Here is a 20,102-nt window from a genome sequence, read left to right on the forward strand (position 1 = left end):
ATAGATGGATATAGTTTTACTTGTGTATTGTGCATAAGAAATTACATTCCTGCTCACAGCTAAAAATGCAGAGTGAGGCAGGGCCTAGAGAGGAAGGCAGGTACATGGATGGGAGAAATAGGAAGGGAGACCTCTATGCAGAGAGTTTTTTTAACAAAGAATATATTTTAAGATATTGGGGGGAAACCCCACAGATTTCTAAACTGAATGTTGGGTAATATGTAGGAAAGTACAAGGAGAAGATTGATACATATCTGTAGAACTTAAATGAAGAACAGGTATACAGGGAAAAAGGCTGAAGAAATGGGCAAGGGCCAGACTGCAGAGTATATGGGCCACGCTAGGAAATTTGAATTTCATAAGCAGATAGGAATTATCTGAGGTAGGGGACAAAGAAAGAGCAATTTCATTTCAACAAAGGCTACAGCACTCTGATGGACTTCATGTATATCTTGCTGAACAACTTTGAAAGGAGAAAATATAGTAAAAGTACTGAGGTAAGGAGCCTGAACTCTAGAAAAATTCCCCTTCGACAATTTGCTAGTTGCCCAATCCTAGTCTAGAACTGTCACAAACAGAATAGACCATTAACCATCAAATCAACTCAAATCTGTCTGAGCTGAAATCCTGTTAGCTTTCAAATCAAGTAGTTAATTACTAAGGATGCTTTTCTCAATATGCTTCATTTATTGAGTCCTTATTCATTCAATAAATATTCACTGTTTATCTCTATACTGGCACTGTTTATGCTCAGACTACAAAAACAGACAAGGTTGACAATTCTCACCCTTAAAGGTTATCTATAAATACCTGGGAGACAAGGTCTTTCTTACATAAAGCAAATATTCTTATTACTGAAGTCTAGGCAAGCATGGTTATTATATAAAGTTAGCCTTATAAAAAAGAATTATTGGAAACAATGAACTTTCCAAATGTTCTTTTCTTATCAAAGTATTATTAGTGTTAAATTTTGAAAATATACCAATGCCTTACTCACAAATTACAAACTATCACCTCACATTATCAATAGCTTTTCCATCCCGACAGCTCAGTCTAACAGGTTATTTCAGCAGCAGTCAGTGCTCTACTTGTTAGTTGTATGTCGATTTGACAGACGCCAAAGTCATCCGAGAGGAGGGAATCTTAATTGAGAAAATGCCTTCATAAAATCAGACTACAGGCAAGCCTGTAGGGCATTTTCTTATTTAGCGATTGATATAGAAGCACCCAGACCATTGTAGGTGGTGCTGCCACCTGACTTGGTACTACATGCTACGAAAAAGCAGGCTGAAAATGAAAATTTATTTATTTTTTAAGGAAATTTCTATTAGGAAAGGCTACAAACACAGCAGTAGATGGCCAACAGAGGAAAAACCAAACTCAATAAGCATTGAGATTTTTGGAGGTTCCTTGTCTCATAATATGGCATTAGTGCCCTCACCCCTTAATTTTTTTATTTGCATTTTATTTTACTTATATTTTCTCTCCTTTTACCCTATTGGCCCTTTAAATATACATCATGGCTTCCAGTTTAGTGTGCGAATAATTGGGTCTCTGCATCTTTGTTTTATTTCCCCTTTGGGGGCTCTTTTCCTTCTGTCTGTTTTGTTCTATTCTGATGTGCTAGTTCTTGTTTTATATTATTATATTATATGATATTATTATTTCTTTAGAAGCCTGTTTGTTTTCTAATGAGAGACAGAGAGGGATTGGATTCAGATAAGAGGGAAAGTGGGATCTGGAGGGAGAAGAAGGTAGGGAAACTGTTATCAGGATATATTATATGAGAAACAAATCTATTTTTAATAAAAGGGGGGAAATAAAAGGAAGCAGGCTGAGCAAGCCATAAGGAGCGAGCCAGTAAGCAGCATCCCTCCATGGTCTCTGCTCAGCTCCTGCCTATTTGAGTTCCTGCCTGGGCTTCCCTCAGTGGGCTGTGATTCAGGATACATCGGGCAAATAAACTCTTACCTCTTCAAGTTGCTTGGTCATGGTGTTTCATCATAGTCACAGTAATCCTGTTAACGCTTCTAATATCCCTGCCTTAGAAATTTAAGCATTTATTCTCATTCTGTCTTCAAGACCCAGAGATACTCATACCAGAGGCTTTGTAAAAGACTGAAATGATGCCAGGATCTGACTCTGGAATGTTCACACCCTTGAATGGACACTACTCCACCTTGATTTGACATCTTATTAGCACAAGAATAGATTTCAAGTCAATATTAATATCTCTAACTCTTCCCAGACTTGGGTCTCTACTGTATTCTTTCCCACATTTTATGGACTATTATTCCAACATCATTGTCAATTGCATCTTTGATTCTTTGGGTAATTCTTGTTCTTTCTTGATAAGATTGCTAAACTCCATTTTTGGAAAATCGTACTATTAACCACTCCCAGTTCCTCCCCAACTCCCAAACCTGATGATCCACCCCCTTCCTGTCTCCATTAGAAAATAAACTGGCTTCTAAGGGATAATAATAATAATAATAATAATAATAATAATAATAATAAATAGTAATAATAATGACATATAACTATCCATTGGTAGAGAAAATAAAATCAGGCCACCAGTTAGTTCCATTATCTATTCTTAAAACTTCAAATTTCCTGGTTTTTCAAACTACTATCTGAACAATTTGTTGTTGTTGTTTTGTCTGTGTGTGAGTTTTTGTTGTTTTTGTTTTATTTTGAGACAGGGTTTCTTTGTGTAGCCCTGGCTGTTCTGGAACTCACTCTGTATATTAGGCTGTCCTTGAACTCAGAGATTCACCCATCTCTGCCTCCTGAGAGCTGTGATTAAAAGCATAAGCCACCACCACATGGCCCCTGAACAATTTTTAAAAACAATATATCACATTCCTTATAATATTCATTCTAGCTGTTTCTTTTTCCCTAAATCCCTAATGTTTAATTCATTTTGAAAATGACATTATGGTCAAATTTATTCTGAAGATCAAATCCATTAAATGAATACTAAGCTACAAAAACAGTCCAAAGACAGCCTATACAACTTAGGTGAGACCTTGTCTCAAAGTTAAAAATCAAAAGAGGGGTAGCTTTTAGGTGTGGAAGTGCCTTTAATTCCAGTACTTAGGAAACAGAGGCAGTGAAGGATCTCTGAGTTCCAGGCCAGCCTGATCTACATAGTGAGTTCCAGAAAGACTCTGTCTCAAAACAAAACAAAGTAAAACAAACAAACACCCCAAACAAAACAAAACAGAACAAAGGATCGGAATAAACAAATATTTCTTAGAAATACACAAATAGGGGCTGGAGAAATGTCTCAACAGAACACTGGCTGCTCTTCCAGAGGTCCTGAGTTCAATTTCCATCAATCACGTGGTGGTTCAAGATCATCTATAAAGTGATTTAATGTCCTCTTCTGGCATGCAGGTGTACATGCAGACAGAGCACTCCTACATATAAACGAACAAACAAATATTTTTAAAGATGCACAAGTAGCTAGTTGATGAAAGATACTCAAAACCATTTCTTACTGGTAAGTTGCAAACTAAACCAAACTGAGATACTATCCCACACCTACTAGGATGATAACAAGTTGATAGCAATTCAGAGAAACTGAACCCCAACGTTACCAATGGGAATGTAAAATAGTGTCAAGGCTTTACAAAACTATCTTCAAATTATAAGAATTATCACAAGACCTGGTAATGCTATTCCTAGGCATACAACCAAGAGAATTTAAAGCAAAGCAAAACCAAACCAAACCAAAAAAACTTCACAAAATTTATGGTGTGAATGTCCATGGTGGAATAACTATTAATTAGTTTCCAGTAAGTTAAACGGCTGAATGTTCGTCAATTGCTGCACTGGTTAAACAGTCCACCTGGTAATCAGTCACAAAGGAAATGAAGTGCTGATGCACGCCACAGCTTAGGTAAACTTGGAAAACATTAAGTAAAAGCATCCAGTCACAAATGGGCATGTACAAGGTCTACAGTACAGGCAAATCTACAGAGACAAAAAAGACCAGTCATTTCGAGGATTGGAGGGAACAGATGCTAATGGATAAACAAATTCTTTTGAGGAATACTGAAACTGTTTTAACATTTATGGTGATGGCTTCAACTCTTCACAAATCTACTGCACCTGAATCATTACGTTTACTTCTTCCCCCTTTCTGTCCCAGTAATTGAACCGAGGGTGTAGTGCATTCTAACTAAACACTCTCACCTAACTACATTCTACACTTTAATTTTTTCTAAATTTTAGTTTTTTTTTTGTTTTTTTTTTTTTTAGTTTTTTCCGGAGCTGGGGATCGAACCCAGGGCCTTGCGCCTGCTAGGCAAGCGCTCTACCGCTGAGCTAAATCCCCAACCCTAATTTTTTCTAAATTTTAAAACAGAGTTGCTAAATTGCATGGACTAGTTTAGAATTTGCTTGCTTCGGCCTGTCAGAGACCTGGGATTACAGGTATGTAAAACCTGTAATAAGAATAAGTATTGTGATGGTTTGTATATGCTGGGCTCAGGGAGTGGCACTATTTGAAGGTGTGACCTTGTTGGAGTAGATGTGTCACTGTGGTGTGGGCTATAAGACCCTCATCCTAGCTGCCTGGAAGTCTATATTCTGCTAGCAGCCTCCAGATGAAGATGTAGGACTCAGAACCTCAGAACCTGTAAGCCAGTTCCAATTAAATGTTGTCCTTATAATTGCTGTCAGGGTGTCTGTTCACAGCAAGTAAAACCCTAAGTCCAGGGTGATTCTTACTCATTTAATCTCATTATCTAATGAAAACTTATTAAGTTTACACAGATATATACAATGAACTGATCTACATTCTCATTTTCTTTTCATTGCAGAATCGATGAAATGTGTCTCACTGTTTCCAATTTAACATCTCAAGTTGAAGAAGATGCCATATATTATCAGAATGAAGAAGGTGCCATATATTATCAGAATGAAGAAGATGCCATATATTATAAGAATGCTATGGTGACTGTTTTGGTTCTAAAATGCTCCCAGAAGTCACATAATAAAGGCCCTTTTTACTACAGTGGTAGAACCTGAAAGAGGCAAGACCTAATGTAAGGAAATAAGATTTTCAGGGACATTTCTTTTCCTTTTCTTTCTTGAGGAAGGGTTTCAATTATGTAATCCTGGCTGATCTGGAACGCCCAGCCTGCCCCGGCCTATGGAGTATCAGGCATAGGTCTGCCTTTGAAGAGAATACTAAATTCTGGCTCCTTATTTTTCTCTTTGCTTCTTACTCTATACACCATATATCAGGTACAAAAACAAGGAGAAAAGCCTCTCGAGCTAGCAAGATGGCTCAGCATTTAAAGGTACACGCCTCCAGGCACAGGCTGAATTCAGTGCCTGAGAGCCACATGATGAAAGGACAGCACTGACTCCTTAAAAGTCTGACTTCCATACGCACCACATGGCACATAGTCATGCACAGACATCTGTGAGTGCACATGCACATCTAGGACAAAGAAATGTAAACAATTTGTAAAGCATTTAACACTTCCACAGAGATGATATTCAAATTCATTAATTGAATATAAGCAAGAAAATTAAAGAAAAAAATCCTGGAAATAATTTTCAGGGGTAAACAGATTTTTTTCCTTCTTAAGATTGTGGTGATTAATGAGTAAGCCAGAGATCAACAAACAAGATAAATTTCAAATTGTGTGAAGCCTGACTTGTACTAGAGATCCCAATATGTTGGTGATATCAGAGCTGTGAGATCTCAGCCACGGAGTTGCGTATAAGTGGTAGAATCAGCCTGAGAGAGATGTATGTTACAGGCAGCAAAGTCGGGGAGCGGGGGGCTGAGCCATCTGAGTCCTCTGAAACTCAGGTCCCAGACACTATATAGATTTTTATACTGTCGGAGTTTGGTTTTGCTTTGGTCCTGTATTTTCTCACTATGCCTTCATTCTGCTCTTGGAGAATGGTAATATAAATCCTGTCCTGACAACCTAAGTTTTATCCCTAGGACAAACATGTTTGGAAAGAGAAAAATTCTTTGAAGTTGTTCTTAGGTCAACACATATGAATGAATGAATGAATGATGGAAGGAAGAATGAAAAATAAACTAATTAATTTAAAAATAGCAACTAAGGGGTTGGGGATTTAGCTCAGTGGTAGAGTGCTTGCCTAGGAAGCACAAGGCCCTGGGTTCGGTCCCCAGCTCCGAAAAAAAAAAAAGAACCAAAAAAAAAAAAAAAAAAAAAAAAAAGCAACTAAGTGACTAAAACCCAAACAGTTCAATTAAAAATTAAAGAGTTAACATAGACATTTCTCCAAAGAGGATATCCAAATAAACAATAAACTGTAAAAAGATCTCAATATCATAGTCACTGGGGAAATGCAAAGCAAAGCCACAAAGAATACCACTTTCATTCATTAAAATGGGTATTATATCTAGGTCAAAAGAGAAAATGTTCAGTGTCGGTGAGGCTATTGTGCAATCATCGATAAGAATGTAACACGGTGTAGGCACAGTATAAAAAGGTATGTGAGTCCACTTACATAATGAAATAGAAGCACTGTATAACCCTGTGGCTGGGTATAAATTCAAAGACACTGAAGGCTGGTCAAGCCTAAGGATCTGAGTTTGCTCAGGATCAACAATCCACATTGTTCACCACATTTTCTCTGCCTTTCCCATAAATGCGGGCTCAGCTGGAACCACTAGTTAATTATACAGAAGATAAACCTACATTACAAATGATCAGGTTACCATGAGCTTCAATTATCAGAGATTTTAAAGCCACCAACCCTGATGACCTAATAACTGATTCCTCCAAGTTTTTACTAATCTTCACACGTGCACTGTGGCATGTGTGTGTGTATATAAGTTTGTGTGTGCATGTACGTGTGTAGAAAGTATATAAATATAATTTTAAAACTTGTTTTCAAATTTGAAAGCAAAAGTTCAATTATCTCCACCGATGACCATTCAGCATTTCTGTAATTCAAGCATCCACAAATAGGCAAGCTTTCTACCGTAAGTATTCCCCCTGGTAGGGAAGGGAATTTACACATGTATTATCCATATGTAGTCTTTGAAAATATGCTAAGTAAAATAAGCCAGTCACAAAAGGACAAATGACTCTATTAGAACAGTCAAATTCACAGACACAGGAGTACGTAGTTATTATTACAGATCATGATGAGAAGAAAAAGTAGATTTGGTAGTTAATATATAAAATAAAAAAGATCAGTCTTAAATGATGGAAAGTTCTGGAGATGGACTGTGTTGATGGTTTCAAAATAAAATGAACTTGCTAAAAATTTATTTATTTTAAATTTATTTATTCTATGTATAAGTGCACTGTCGCTGTCATCAGACACACCAGAAGAGGACATGAGATCCCATTACAGATGGTTGTAAGCCACCATGTGGGTGCTGGGAATTGAACTCAGGACCTCTGAAGAGCAGCCAGTGCTCTTAACTGCAGAGCCATCTCTCCATCCTTTAAACTTTATTTTTTAAAGCGGTAAATTGAATATATCTTTTATTCTAAGAAAAAACTGTTAAGGATTCTTAAGGAGCGACCCTGAAATTCCGAAGAATTGTGCACCTCGGTTGTCATCGGGAGAAGTGGCTTTTGACTGAGGCCTTCAAAGTTCAGTACCTGAGTCTTTCCTCCTGAGCTGATCAGTTACCTTTCCACAGGCAAGCATGCTGTCATCTGTCAGTCTTCCTTATAGTGTCTGAGATGCTAAGACTAATATTCTAACTCCTTTATATGTTCATTGTTTATACAGCCCTCCCCCTCTGAAGCACAATCTATTTGAAGACACAGATTTTTGGCTCTCAAACATGTTTTTAATATCACTGCAAACAGTATAAATAATAGAGGTCATTCAGTGACTATCCCTATATGTAGAACTTTAATGTATGCCAGGAACTATGCTATTTTGTAACTATAAACTCAATTCTTAACTTATTACATATAATACTATTCTAATTTTTTCTAAAATATTTCATAAACACTCAATATAGTTATATTATATGGCGCTAGTACATATGAATCTATTATTTTGTCACATACTTATAACCCATTAAATTTTGCTCTGACGTTACACTCATTTTGAACATATGATTCAAGTTTGTATGCCTACTTGTAAAAAGAAACCAATCCAATTAAATATATCTTTAAAAAAAAGATCCACAAAGAATGGATAAAGAAATTAGAAATGTTTAGCCCAAATAAGAGCTGCCTGGTGGTGGAACAAGGGCAGAGACACAGCAGGAGAGCAGAGCATAGAACAAGGCAGGGACCAGTACCGTAGATTTTAAGCTGGATATCTATCTGCCTTCCTCCCTTTAGCAATAGTACCTGAGGTAAGTTACTTAACCTCTCTATTTAGCCTGTAAAATGGAAATAAAATACCTATGCAGGAGTTTGCTAAAAGTAATTATAAATATTAATGAAAGCATTTAACATAGTACAGGGCACAGAATAAGAACAAGTGTTTTTCTTTCTACTAATCAATTTTCATGTATTCAAATGTCTGAAGAGTACGTGTCTTGCTAAAGCAATCCATCATGACTGTGGCATGTTCACTGATTCGAATGTGGGAAGGTCCCCAGCAGAGACAGACAGATGCTGCTTATGTTGTAAAGCTGATAAACAAAGATGAGCAGCTTCAGTAAGACTACACTAAGACCACTTCTTACGTCTTCGCTTGGCTTCTAATACTATACAACTGGAGTCCAGATGTCACTCTAGTCCTGCACTGATATCATCAGTGTGATCTCAAATCAGCCATATGAGGAAGACAAGAAAAGAATGGTTTTTCTTGGTGTTTTCAAAGTTCCAAAATTGGTTTTATAAATACAAACTTAACTTGCTCACAAAATAATGAAGACTTAATTTTCCTTTAAAAAATAATTAAGGGGCTGGAGAGATGGCTCAGCGGTTAAGAGCACTGGCAGCGGGGTTGGAGATTTAGCTCAGTGGTAGAGCGCTTGCCTAGGAAGCGCAAGGCCCTGGGTTCGGTCCCCAGCTCCGAAAAAAAAAAAAAGAACCAAAAAAAAAAAAAAAAAAAAGAGCACTGGCAGCTCTTTCAGAGATCCTGAGTTCAATTCCCAGCAACCCCATGGTGGCTCACAACCATGTGTAATAGGATCTGACACCCTCTTCTGATGTGTCTGAAGACAGCTACAGTGTACTCACATACATGAAATAAATAATTTAATTAGATTGCTAAATTAGAAATTTTAGTTAGCAGTTCTTCAAACCATGTTTTAAAAATCTCTGGTATTGGAAGCCAAATGCTAATCTTTGATTTTGTTTTGTTTTGTTTTGTTTTTTTTGTTTTGAGACAGAGTCTCACTGTCTAGACCTTACTATGTAACCCAGGTTGACATTTTTGGTAGTTAGCAGAAACTCACAGACATTTGTCTGCCTCTGCCTTACAAATACCATCATGCAGTCATAGCTGAGCGAGAGTTACTGGAGAAAGGCAGTGGGAGTGTGGCAGGCCCTGCTGGCTGTTGAGCTTGACTGACTAGACTCCACACTAGCTTGCATGCTAAGGATGGACTGACTTTTAGAAAGAAACTAAGGACAAAAAGGACTGTCTGTGACAATGTAATTCCTACTGTCTCACAGGATTAAGAACAATGGCTAACTACAGATTTATAACCTCACTCAAGGCAGATGATACAAGTCCTAAGGCATCTAAGAAGAAAGAGTAGCAAAGTTGGGCCACTCCTAGATTATAAACTGTATCTATGAGAAAGCAGAAAACAACTATGGGGAACTTATTCTAAAAAAGATATTTTACAAAACCACCCAAATTTCCCAGGATGGTAACTCATTCTGCTAACTTCCAAAACAGTGTGCTTTTTCTCACTTTCTTTTTAACAATTCTTTTTTAAAAATTCAGGCACTATTTTGAAGTTTATAGGAGACATCCCTCTTAGTTTTGACATTTTTCAAAATAAAACTAACACATGCAGACTGCAACAAGTGAACAAAAACAAGACTAAGAAGAAAAATAAAAGAGAAAGCTAATTCTTCCAATGTTTCCAATCCTCTCTCTAAAATAACCAAAACTATGACTATTAAACATTTTCAATACATTTTCCCTCAGAATTCCTGTAAAGCAATACTCAGAACTTACCTCCAGGTATATTGACGGTGGGTTATGCTCCCCACCAAACTTGTCCAATAGGGCCTCTATATGTTCCTGTGTCAACTTAATCATTTGCTTGATATTCCACACCTAAAAAAAGCAAAACATTCTAAATAAAGATCACTTAGCATATGAATTCAAAAATATTTAAATGTAGAATGCAGTAACTATGAGTATTCTTAAGGTTTTAGACAATTTATTGGGGTTTTGTGACTATTAATCTTTTCTACTTAGTAATATATTGTTATCTATAAATAATTCAAACACCTGAGTATTCAGAATAAACAATCAAAACTAGCAATTACTATATTAAATAAAATAAGCCAGACTCAGAAATACAAACATCACATTTTCTATACTGTGGAACTTACATTCAAAATTATATGTGTGTGTGTCCTTCAAACACAAGCACCATGGCACATGTGTTTCTATACACATACAAATCTCTCTCTCTCTCTCTCTCTCTCTCTCTCTCTCTCTCTCTCTCACACACACACACACACACACACACACACACACACACACACACTAAATCATGAAAATCTATTTTCGTCTCCTATAAAATTTGGGGCTCGCCACCAGAAAACAAATTCTTTTTTAAAGAGTTTGTTATTGTATGGTTACTCTTCAGTGTAAACTTGACTGGATTATTATTATTATTTTTTTTAATGAAAGGAGATATGGGTCAGGTAGTGGTGGTACACACCTTTAATCCCAGCTCTTGGGAGACAGAGGAGGGCAGAGCTGTATGAGTTTGAGGCCGGCTTAGTCTACAGATTGAGTTCCAGCCAAGTGACAGCCTAGGCTCCAAGTGACAATCAAAGTTACACAGAGAAACCATGTCTTAAAAAACAAAACAACTAAAACCAAAAAAAGAAAGGAGAGTGCCTGGAGAGTTTATCTGAAACCAGCTGTCTTACAGTGAATGGAAGCCACATGAAGGTCAGGCTGTTCTAAGATGGGACAAATGAAAGGCCAGAGTGCAAGGGCTTTCTGAGGTTGGGATTTACACCTATTTCTGCCTAGAAAGCTGGGAATGGATGTAGTAATAACCTGGTGGGTGATCTTTGTTACCGTCAGGGTCGCAGTCCCCTAGACTGTTAAGTTTATCCCTGACTCTTCCTAGACTCCTGAGCATTGTTTCTCAGTCAGTGGAACCCATTCTTATGAAGGAGGTTCCAGGTACTTTGCAAGAGTTTCAATGTAGTCATGCCCTAGGTTTTACTGTAATAACTATAACCAGAAAAATGTTTCCAAAATTGTACTGTGTTTAGATATGTCAAAAATAAACTGGATTCAGACTCTGAACCAACACAGGCTAACAAAGTCAGTCATGTTGAACCAGATTTCCTTCTTGCTTCCGTCAGGTTATATCCTGCAGGAATCCCGACACCCTCAATCCATGGGACACAGAGTACAAGAAGAGAAACCACTTCTGAGAGTTGTCCTCTGACCTCCAAATACAAGTGCCACGGCACATGTGCTTCTATCATCACGCACACACACAAACAAATAATAAAGCAAAAATTAAAAAGGGCATGCAAAATGGTTCAACAGGCGACAGTACTTTCCACTAAGCCTGACAGTCTGAGCTTAATCCCCAGGACTGTGATGGCGGAAGAAGAGAACTGCAATGGTCCTTTGATCTCCACATACACACCACAGCCTGCTCGTGCTGCTCCTCACAACCACCACATACACCATAAGTAAATAAATGTAAGGTTGAAAAAAGATACTAAAGATGCCCTTACAGTTATAACTGGGGTGACTCTAATCATGACTGCTATAATTCTTGCACCCTAGAAGAATGCTCGTCAATAGCTACCCACACAGCACTCACTTGGCAGTGTCTATAAGATGACTCCCACTTAAAAAGAGGCCTAGACTTATAGAACTGCAGAATCCTACTATAATCAATTTATTTAGTCTTTTAGTCAGAAATACTAAAAGCACTCAAAAGACAGTGAAAACCCAACAAATCGAAAAATCACAAGGAACAAACGAACTAACTGGACGAGGAAAGGTAACTAGTGGATGAGGACAAGGCTTGAGAGACGTAGAGTGAAATGTATGTTCAGAATTCTGAAGTAATATTTTACAGGGAGCACTTCACATTCTGTGAAGACTTTACAGACATAATGTTACTATGTTTAATAGAAAAAGAGTACCTCAGGTCTGGAGAGATGGCTCAGTGTTAAAAAGCACTTGCTGTTCTTGCAGAGGACCAGGCTCAGTTCCAAGCACCCACATGGTGGCTCCCAACCACCCACAGGCACATACATAGTGAACATACATACACACAAGGCACATTACTCATATATATAAAATTAAATAAGCAGTTGTAAAGACAACTGGCTCATTTACTATATGTGGCTTTTCACGCCTCCCCCCAAATAAGTTTTTTAGGTTTTGTAATTCTAATATTAAAATCTCTTCAGTTTTCCATTTAACGTGCTCTGTATACTTCAAGAACAGGTAGCTGCTAAGAATACTGTACCATACATAAAATATCAACTTGATGTAGTGCTTAGTTTATACCGGGCACTGTTTATTCATTTATTTGACTACTAACAACTCCTCAATTCAATAAGTGTCTAAGTTTTAGTCCTTGATCTCATGAAGTACACATTTAGCTACATAAAGTCAAGTATTAAACAAACATGTCAGATTATGATTTTGAAAAACATACATACATACATACATGCATGCATGCATTCATACATACATACATACATGCATGCATATACACATATGCATTCATACATACATAAAAAACAAACAGGTGAGCTTGAGATCAGCATGTGGACGGCTATTAAGTTAAAGCTCTGAAGGAAGGGGAGTAAGCGAAGAATGCACATCTAAAAGAGAAAGCCAATAAAACAGAGGAGAAAAAGATGCAAAAGCTTAATATAGGGAAAAGATTGTTTCATGTGTGACAGGCTGATTGCATTAATGCCCCCAGAGAATGGTCTAATAGGCACACCTTTTAGTCTGTAACTTTGTAAGTCCTCTTTCTACTCTGACCCTAGGCTTCTTCAGAGTCTTGGTTGTTCTTGTGCTATCTTGCAACACGGTATTGGCAAGCATGACTCAAACAGAAGTCTGAAATGCAAATATGAACTACTGGCTATCTTGCACAACTGAACTCTGCTTGCTCTTTCACCTCTGCTCTGCTCTGCTCTAAGAACATGCTTCCCCTAGCCTATTAGCACAACACTGTGCCACGTAAAGCTATTCTAGAATAGTTAGCTATCTAGAACCACCAACTGGCCACAGATAAATGATTTGAACTCAGCCAACGTTAGTGTAATTTACAATAGCATGATTTCACAACTGAAAATAATTATTTTAAGTGCTGGGCTTTAAGGTGGTTTATTGTATAAAAGAAAATATATTACACAGAAATATGCAACAGAACACATAAAAAATACACATGAATGTTTCTAACCGTAATATTCCTAATAGCCAAAATGTGAAAACAAGATGGACACTGTTTTACATACCTGTAATCCCAGCACTTGGAAGAAACAGGCAGGAGGATTGGGAGTTAAGGCCAACCTCAGCTATATAACAAGTTCAGGGACAGACTGGACATATGAGACCCTACTTTAACAAAGAGCTGAGGAGCTGAGGAAGTAGTTCAGCTGGTAAAGTGTTTGCCATGAGGATCTGAACCCCAATGAAACAATGTTTCCCCAGTGAAAACAACCCAAATGTTCATCTGCTAATAAATACATAATATACAGTGCATCTATTCAAATAAAATGTCATGTCATGAAAAGGAAATAAACCATGAATATGTAAATATGTACTAAAGCATAACATATGCTGTACTAAGTGAAAAAAGCTGGCAAGCAAGGACTAAATACTATATATGATTTAAAATTGTCCATAATAAGGAAATCTAGAGAGAAAGAAATAGATTAATACATTACTTAGTTGATCAGGAGTGGGGAGGATAGAGGGAATAAAGGAAGATGGTCATGAGTTTCGGGGAAATCAAAATATTTTAAAATTAAATTTGGTGATGGTGAGAAAGATTAGAGGCCATCTTCCCTGGGGCACTTAGCAAACATGAAGCACTGTAAAATAACTATTTCTGCTAGCATTATGTCCTTTAAGTTCATACTGTAGACATTCCTGGTGTTCCTCTTTGGGACTCTAAGCTAAGGGTTTATGGACTTTCTTTTGCTCCCCTGGTTGCCTTGACTGAAAAGCTATCAGTCAGTTAAGCAGCAGGACTATCCTTCTGTTAGCACCAACCATCTGGAACTGTCCAGAGACACTTTGAAGACAAGTACAAAGCTGAGAATGGAGAGCAGTGGGGAACCTAAGTAAAGATCAAAGGAGAGATGACCAAAGGTTTTTTTCCTTGTCAAGAGAGTATGGAAGAAAATACAGATGCCAAGTGTTCGAATGGCATCCCTTCACAAGGATTACACAGAACTGCCACAAAGAAAGTTATGACAGTGAGAGAAAAGCCTAAGCTATTCTACAACTTGTAAAAAGTCTAATTCTATTAAACCTTTTAAGATAACTTTCTCAGTTTTAAAAATAATGACGCTAAGGCTGGAGAGATGTCTTGGGGTATATGCCGGGGGAATATTTGCCTGGCTACATGGATTCAATCCAAGAATTCATGTCAAGAGATGCTCCTGTCTGTAATTCCAGCACTTCTATGGCAAGATGTGAGGTAAGATAGGGGAACTAGCTAGAAGCTTGTATATAGATGTACACGCACGCATGCATGCATGCATGCACACACACACACAGAATAAATACTTTTTAAAACAGAAGCTAATAGTTCTTTAGATTAAAATGTGCAGGTTTTTTTTTTTAAGATTTATCTTAAAGAAATATAAAAGTAGAAAAAAGACAGACAGACATGGTGGGTGGTTTATGCCTATAGTCCTAAGTTAAGGTGTGAGGAAAATTTGAACCCAAGGATATAGGGGTAGCTTTAGCAACCCAGAAAGTGACCTGTTTCCAAAGTTAAAATGAACAGTATAAAAATAAATTAAATAAAAAATGAAGTTCTATTGAACAAAATTCTAAGATACTTTAAAACTTTAAAGGAAAACCCTCAGTTCTATACTTAACTCTTTAGATTCTTCCTGTCTTTGTCACTAACAACCTCGCTACAACTCTGGGAACATAGCTCCCAGGTTCCAGGCAGTTCAGTAGTTCTCCTTCCAAACCTTTGCTGAGATTCCCTTTGAGGCTCTAGGGGGAGAGGTTCTACTGTATTTTCTAAGTTGACTCCTGTCAGTATTTGCTTGCTTGAATATAACTACAGCAAAAAACAGAACAGTGAAGAGAATTTCTGTGGCTCACTGATTTCTCAAAGAAAATATCAATCAGTTCCTTGAAAGTTTCAGTAAATAACTGGAGGTGGTGGCACACACCTTTAATCCCAGCACTAAGGAGACAGAGGCAGAGACAGGCAGATCTCTGTGAGTTTGAAGCCAGCCTGGTCTACAGAGAATGCTACAGCTAGGGCTACCCAGAGAAACCCTGATTTGGAAAAAAAAAGTTTCAATAAACCACAACAAAAATGCAGTCTAGGAATCAAAAGGTAAAATAACTGCAGCCTAGCTGAAGAGTAAGTCTTATGACAGGAAAAGTATTATAATTTTAACTCAACAAATTCAAAATACATTTGACATAGATATTTTTGTAAAAATGTAAGTACATTGCCAAAATCATCTCAGTAGAGAGGGAAAACATAACTAGGCCAATAAACATGTAAAGAAGTTAAAAATTAGCCAAAGGTCAATCTAAAGGAAAGAGCAAATCCCTCCCTGGAACAATTGGGTGGTGGGGCCATCTTATCTCATCTCCTCCAAGGTTGGCAGGGGCTAAGCAGCCAGAGTTACCACTAAGTGAAGTAAATAGTTGATACACACAGTTGGGCAATTTTACAGTGAAATTCAGACTTAATCTCCCCAACTTCAGGCAAGGATTTAATTAATAAGAACATGCTGAGATAATGGAACATTTATCTATCATATGATAGGTTGGTAATTAAGAAAAAATTCTCTAATCTCTCAGAGAAGTATTAATACTTGTACAAATTTAAAATATTGAAAGAAAAAGTAAAAACTGAGAGAGTAAAATTGTGCTTTTTGTGGTACACATTCATTTAACCAGCACCCAAAATAACTTTTTAAATTTCCTTCAGGATAGATTTGGAGTAAAGTGCTTGCCTGGCCAGAGCACCCATTCTCTAGCCAAGTTAACAGGTGGAGGGGGAGTTTCAGATCAATTAAATTAGAGAAGAAAGGAGCATATTACAACAATGAGGAAATTCAAAGAAATGAGAGGCTTGTATATTAAAAACTTGACCCTGAAAAAAGAAATTGAAGCATATTACAACAATGAGGAAATTCAAAGAAGTGAGAGACTTGTATATTAAAAACTTGACACTGAAAAAAGAAATTGAAGCAATTAGATGGAAAAATCTCCCATGTTCGTGGACTGATAGAATTAATACTGTAAACATGGCCATTCTACGAAAAGCAATATACAGATTCAGGGAAATCTCTATCAAAGTTTCCTAAATCAAAATATTCTGTACATTTATAATCTTTATTTTCCTTGCAATGCAAATAAAGATAAAAACAATATGCTTTATATACCAACAACACCCACAATTCATATAATTTAAAAATCTTAATGAACCAAATAGCAAATATCTAAAACAACTGGATTCAACTTTCTGGCCTTTTTTTGGCTCTTATTTTTTATGTTTTGTTGTTGTTTTGTTTTTTGTTTGTTTGTTTCTTTGTTTGTTTGTAGCCTTGACTTGCTTGGAGCTTGCTGTATATATAGATCAGGCAGACCTTAAACTCACAGAAATCCACCTGCCTCTGCTTGTGTGCTGTATGAAAGGCATGTGATACCACATCTGGCTTCCAAGTCTTGTCTTAAAACAGATTTTGTTTTGAGAGTTTGCTTAGCAGCTAAGAGCATCAGCTGCTCCTCCAGAGGAGCTGGGTTTGATTCCAGAATCCACATGACAGCTAACAGTCACCTGTAGCTCCAATTCCAGGATTCCAACTTCCTTTTCTGGCCTCCTTGGACACCAAGCATTCAAGTGGTACACAAACAGATGTGGGTCAAACAGCTTAAAGAGTTTATTATTTTTAATTTTGTATGTGTGCCTTCATGTACACATGTAGACATGTGTACAAGTGCTTAAGTGCTTATAGAGGCTAAAGTCCTAGAGCTGGAGGTACGGCAGTGTAAGCCATTGATGTGGGTGCTGGGAACTGCAACAGCAACAACTACTCTATCTCCCCAGCACTACCTAATCTAAATCTAGATTTCTTTTTTAATTGAGACAACCGATCATCTCCTGGGTTACCCTGTTTCATGTCATTAGTTTAAAAAAAAATCCTATTATCATGCCTCTCTCTAAAATATTTATAAGGTATCATCCCCCATGTCTTTACTCCATGCCATCATTCATCCATTCTCCTGTCAGACAGAAATCCCTAGAACACATCTCACCACTTTCTTCCCTTACCTAAAGACTTTAGTAGACCCCAGTAAGAAACAAGTCCGTATTCCTTAAGAAGGGTTTCCTTCTGTCTCATCAGGCACCGCTTCCTTCATCTCTTACACCCACACAACGCATACATGCTATTCCTTTCCCTGCAAGTCTTAAGCAAAAAACTTTAACTCCCGCTTCCTAAGAGGGCCTTTTCTCATCTCAATCTATATTGAATCTTCATTAAACTCTCTTTTGGAATGTATCACAATTTCAAATCCATATGTATACACGTTTCTTTTATAATGTGTTTTATGGCCATCTTATTGCAGAGACTACATGTAAGCCCAAGCACATACAATAAAAATATTTAAAGCAATATTTTACTGTTATAAAATGGCTTTTGATCTGGTCAGGATGATATTTTATAATGTTTCCTCTGGAAATAATGCTTAGGTTATAAGTCATAAAGGTACTGCATTAAAAGCATACTACAATAGCAGCGAAAAGAAGAGTAGTAAGAGTCTGAACCTCTGTTGATAGATTTAATATATTTACAGCCCTGTAATGCAACAAAATCAAGGTTCAGAGAGTAAGCAAGTATTTCAAAGGGGTACTGTAAAAACACTTTGTGTTGTAATTCAGCTCTGAATTTAGATGACTGAGACTATTGAGAGAAATTATAATCCTCCTTCAAAATAAACCATCACAAGACCACCACTGATGGGAATGCAAAAGGAGCCCCCGAGTCAGTCAGTTATGTCTGGTAGCTGATAAACTAAATCAGATCATGGCAAAAAATGTAAACACAAGCCAAGCATGCTGGCACACACCTTCAACTCAGCACTCAGGAGGCAAAGGCAGGTGGATCTCTAAGTTCAAGGCCAGTGTGGGCTACAAAGCTAGTCCGGGATAGTCAGGGCTACACAGAGAAACCCTGTCTCAAAAACAAAATGAAAAAAAAAATGCAAACACAAACCTTACACATTAAACAATAAAACCATAAAATGAACATTCTAAATTCTTAGGGTCAATGATCTTCCATTAAATATGACTGACATTTAACCTAACGGCAAAAATATGTTTTGAAATGGATAACCAACATAACCTGAGTGGGTCTATTTCAATTCAAAGAGCAAAAACTTTCTTTTTTAACATTATGGCTGCAACAGTAGATTACAATGTAATGGTCAAAGTGTGATCTACATAAATGGGTATATACTTTTTTGAGATACTCGTTTGCAGAGATGTTAGCTGGCTAAATTATTTAGTATTGGGCTCATATAAACCATTAAGAAGAATCAGCTTCTCACAGTTGATTACACAAATAAACCACAGCTTCAAATAGTTTAAATCTCACTTGGGGTTAGAATCAGAGAAACATGAGCATACGGTCAACAGGCAGTGTGCCCCAGGCCGGTTGTATAACCTTTTAAAACAAACTTCACCGACAAAACAGAATTTATAATATCTACCTCTCAAGAGTTGCTGAGAAAAACTTAGTATTTGGTATATAAGTAAGTGCACAGGCTGTAAACCTCTATTTCCAGTTTTGTCACTTAGCTGTATGACCCTGGAGAAGTTAGTCTGTCACATCATTCAGTTTCCACTGTCCCTCCTCCAAAGCTTTTTGACATATCAACCTTTATTCATGTGTTACATGCATGACATAAACTTCATAGAGCTAATTTGAGAGAGTCTCAGTATCTAGCAGAAAATAAGTTAAAAACTAAAATACAACTGAATTAATCTATTCATCAACTTGACTAACAATAAAATGAAGTCAACGCATTATCAATGCAAAACATTTCTTTGTATTAAAAGATTCTATGATGCTGAGTCTGGCATTGCCTAAAAGGTACAGAGTGACATGGTTTCCTGCCCCTGGAACAGAGCCCGCGAGGCAAGGGCCTCTAGGAGTGATCATGAGTTGCTAGGCGTGAGACTTGTTTATATAATAATGTACATATTTTATGTTTCCTCCTTCAGGAGATGTTATTAACTCCAAGGTTATTAACTCCATAATAATCAGATGAGGTTGTGGTTATGTCCTTAGCAAAATGGTAAGTGCTGTGACCTTTAGGACAGCCCTTAACACTGTGGGAAAGAACTCTGAAAACACGAGTTCAAGAATGTATAATTTCCACTTCCAGGTAAAGACAAAAAAAAAAAAAGAATGTATAATTTCTCACTTATGCACAATATAAGGATGCAATATGAAAATATGAGGAGCTTCAAAAACCTAAAAGAAAAAAGGCAACTGCACTATGAGCCAGCTTGTCAGAAAGATATTAAAGCAATTTGGGCTGTGGTGATCAGAGTAAGATCCAACCTAGCTAACTAAGTTTTTTGGTTTGTGTTTTCAAAAGCAGGTAGGCAGGCAGGCGGACACCTGAGCTCAGGGTCAGCCTGGAACAGAGTTAGTGTAGAAGAAATGGTGATCTTGGAGCCAGATGCCACCCAGCTAGTTTACTGTCTGTGT

At 37.2% G+C, this 20,102-nt stretch overlaps 1 protein-coding gene across 16 annotated transcripts in view; it reads right to left on the reverse strand.

The window, feature by feature from the left end:
* Positions 1–20,102, reverse strand: part of Braf (B-Raf proto-oncogene, serine/threonine kinase) — a 147,160-nt gene that overhangs the window by 100,126 nt on the left and 26,932 nt on the right. For all 16 annotated transcript variants that reach the window (XR_010065585.1, XR_010065582.1, XR_010065584.1 and 13 more), the window contains 1 exon segment: positions 10,117–10,218. Coding sequence is in view for 6 of the 16 variants with exons in the window: in NM_001427466.1 (NP_001414395.1) it covers positions 10,117–10,218 (102 nt within the window). In the remaining 10 variants the exon portion in view is untranslated.

This window comes from Rattus norvegicus, chromosome 4, assembly GCF_036323735.1.
Source record: "Rattus norvegicus strain BN/NHsdMcwi chromosome 4, GRCr8, whole genome shotgun sequence".
NCBI classification, from domain to species: Eukaryota; Metazoa; Chordata; class Mammalia; order Rodentia; family Muridae; genus Rattus; species Rattus norvegicus.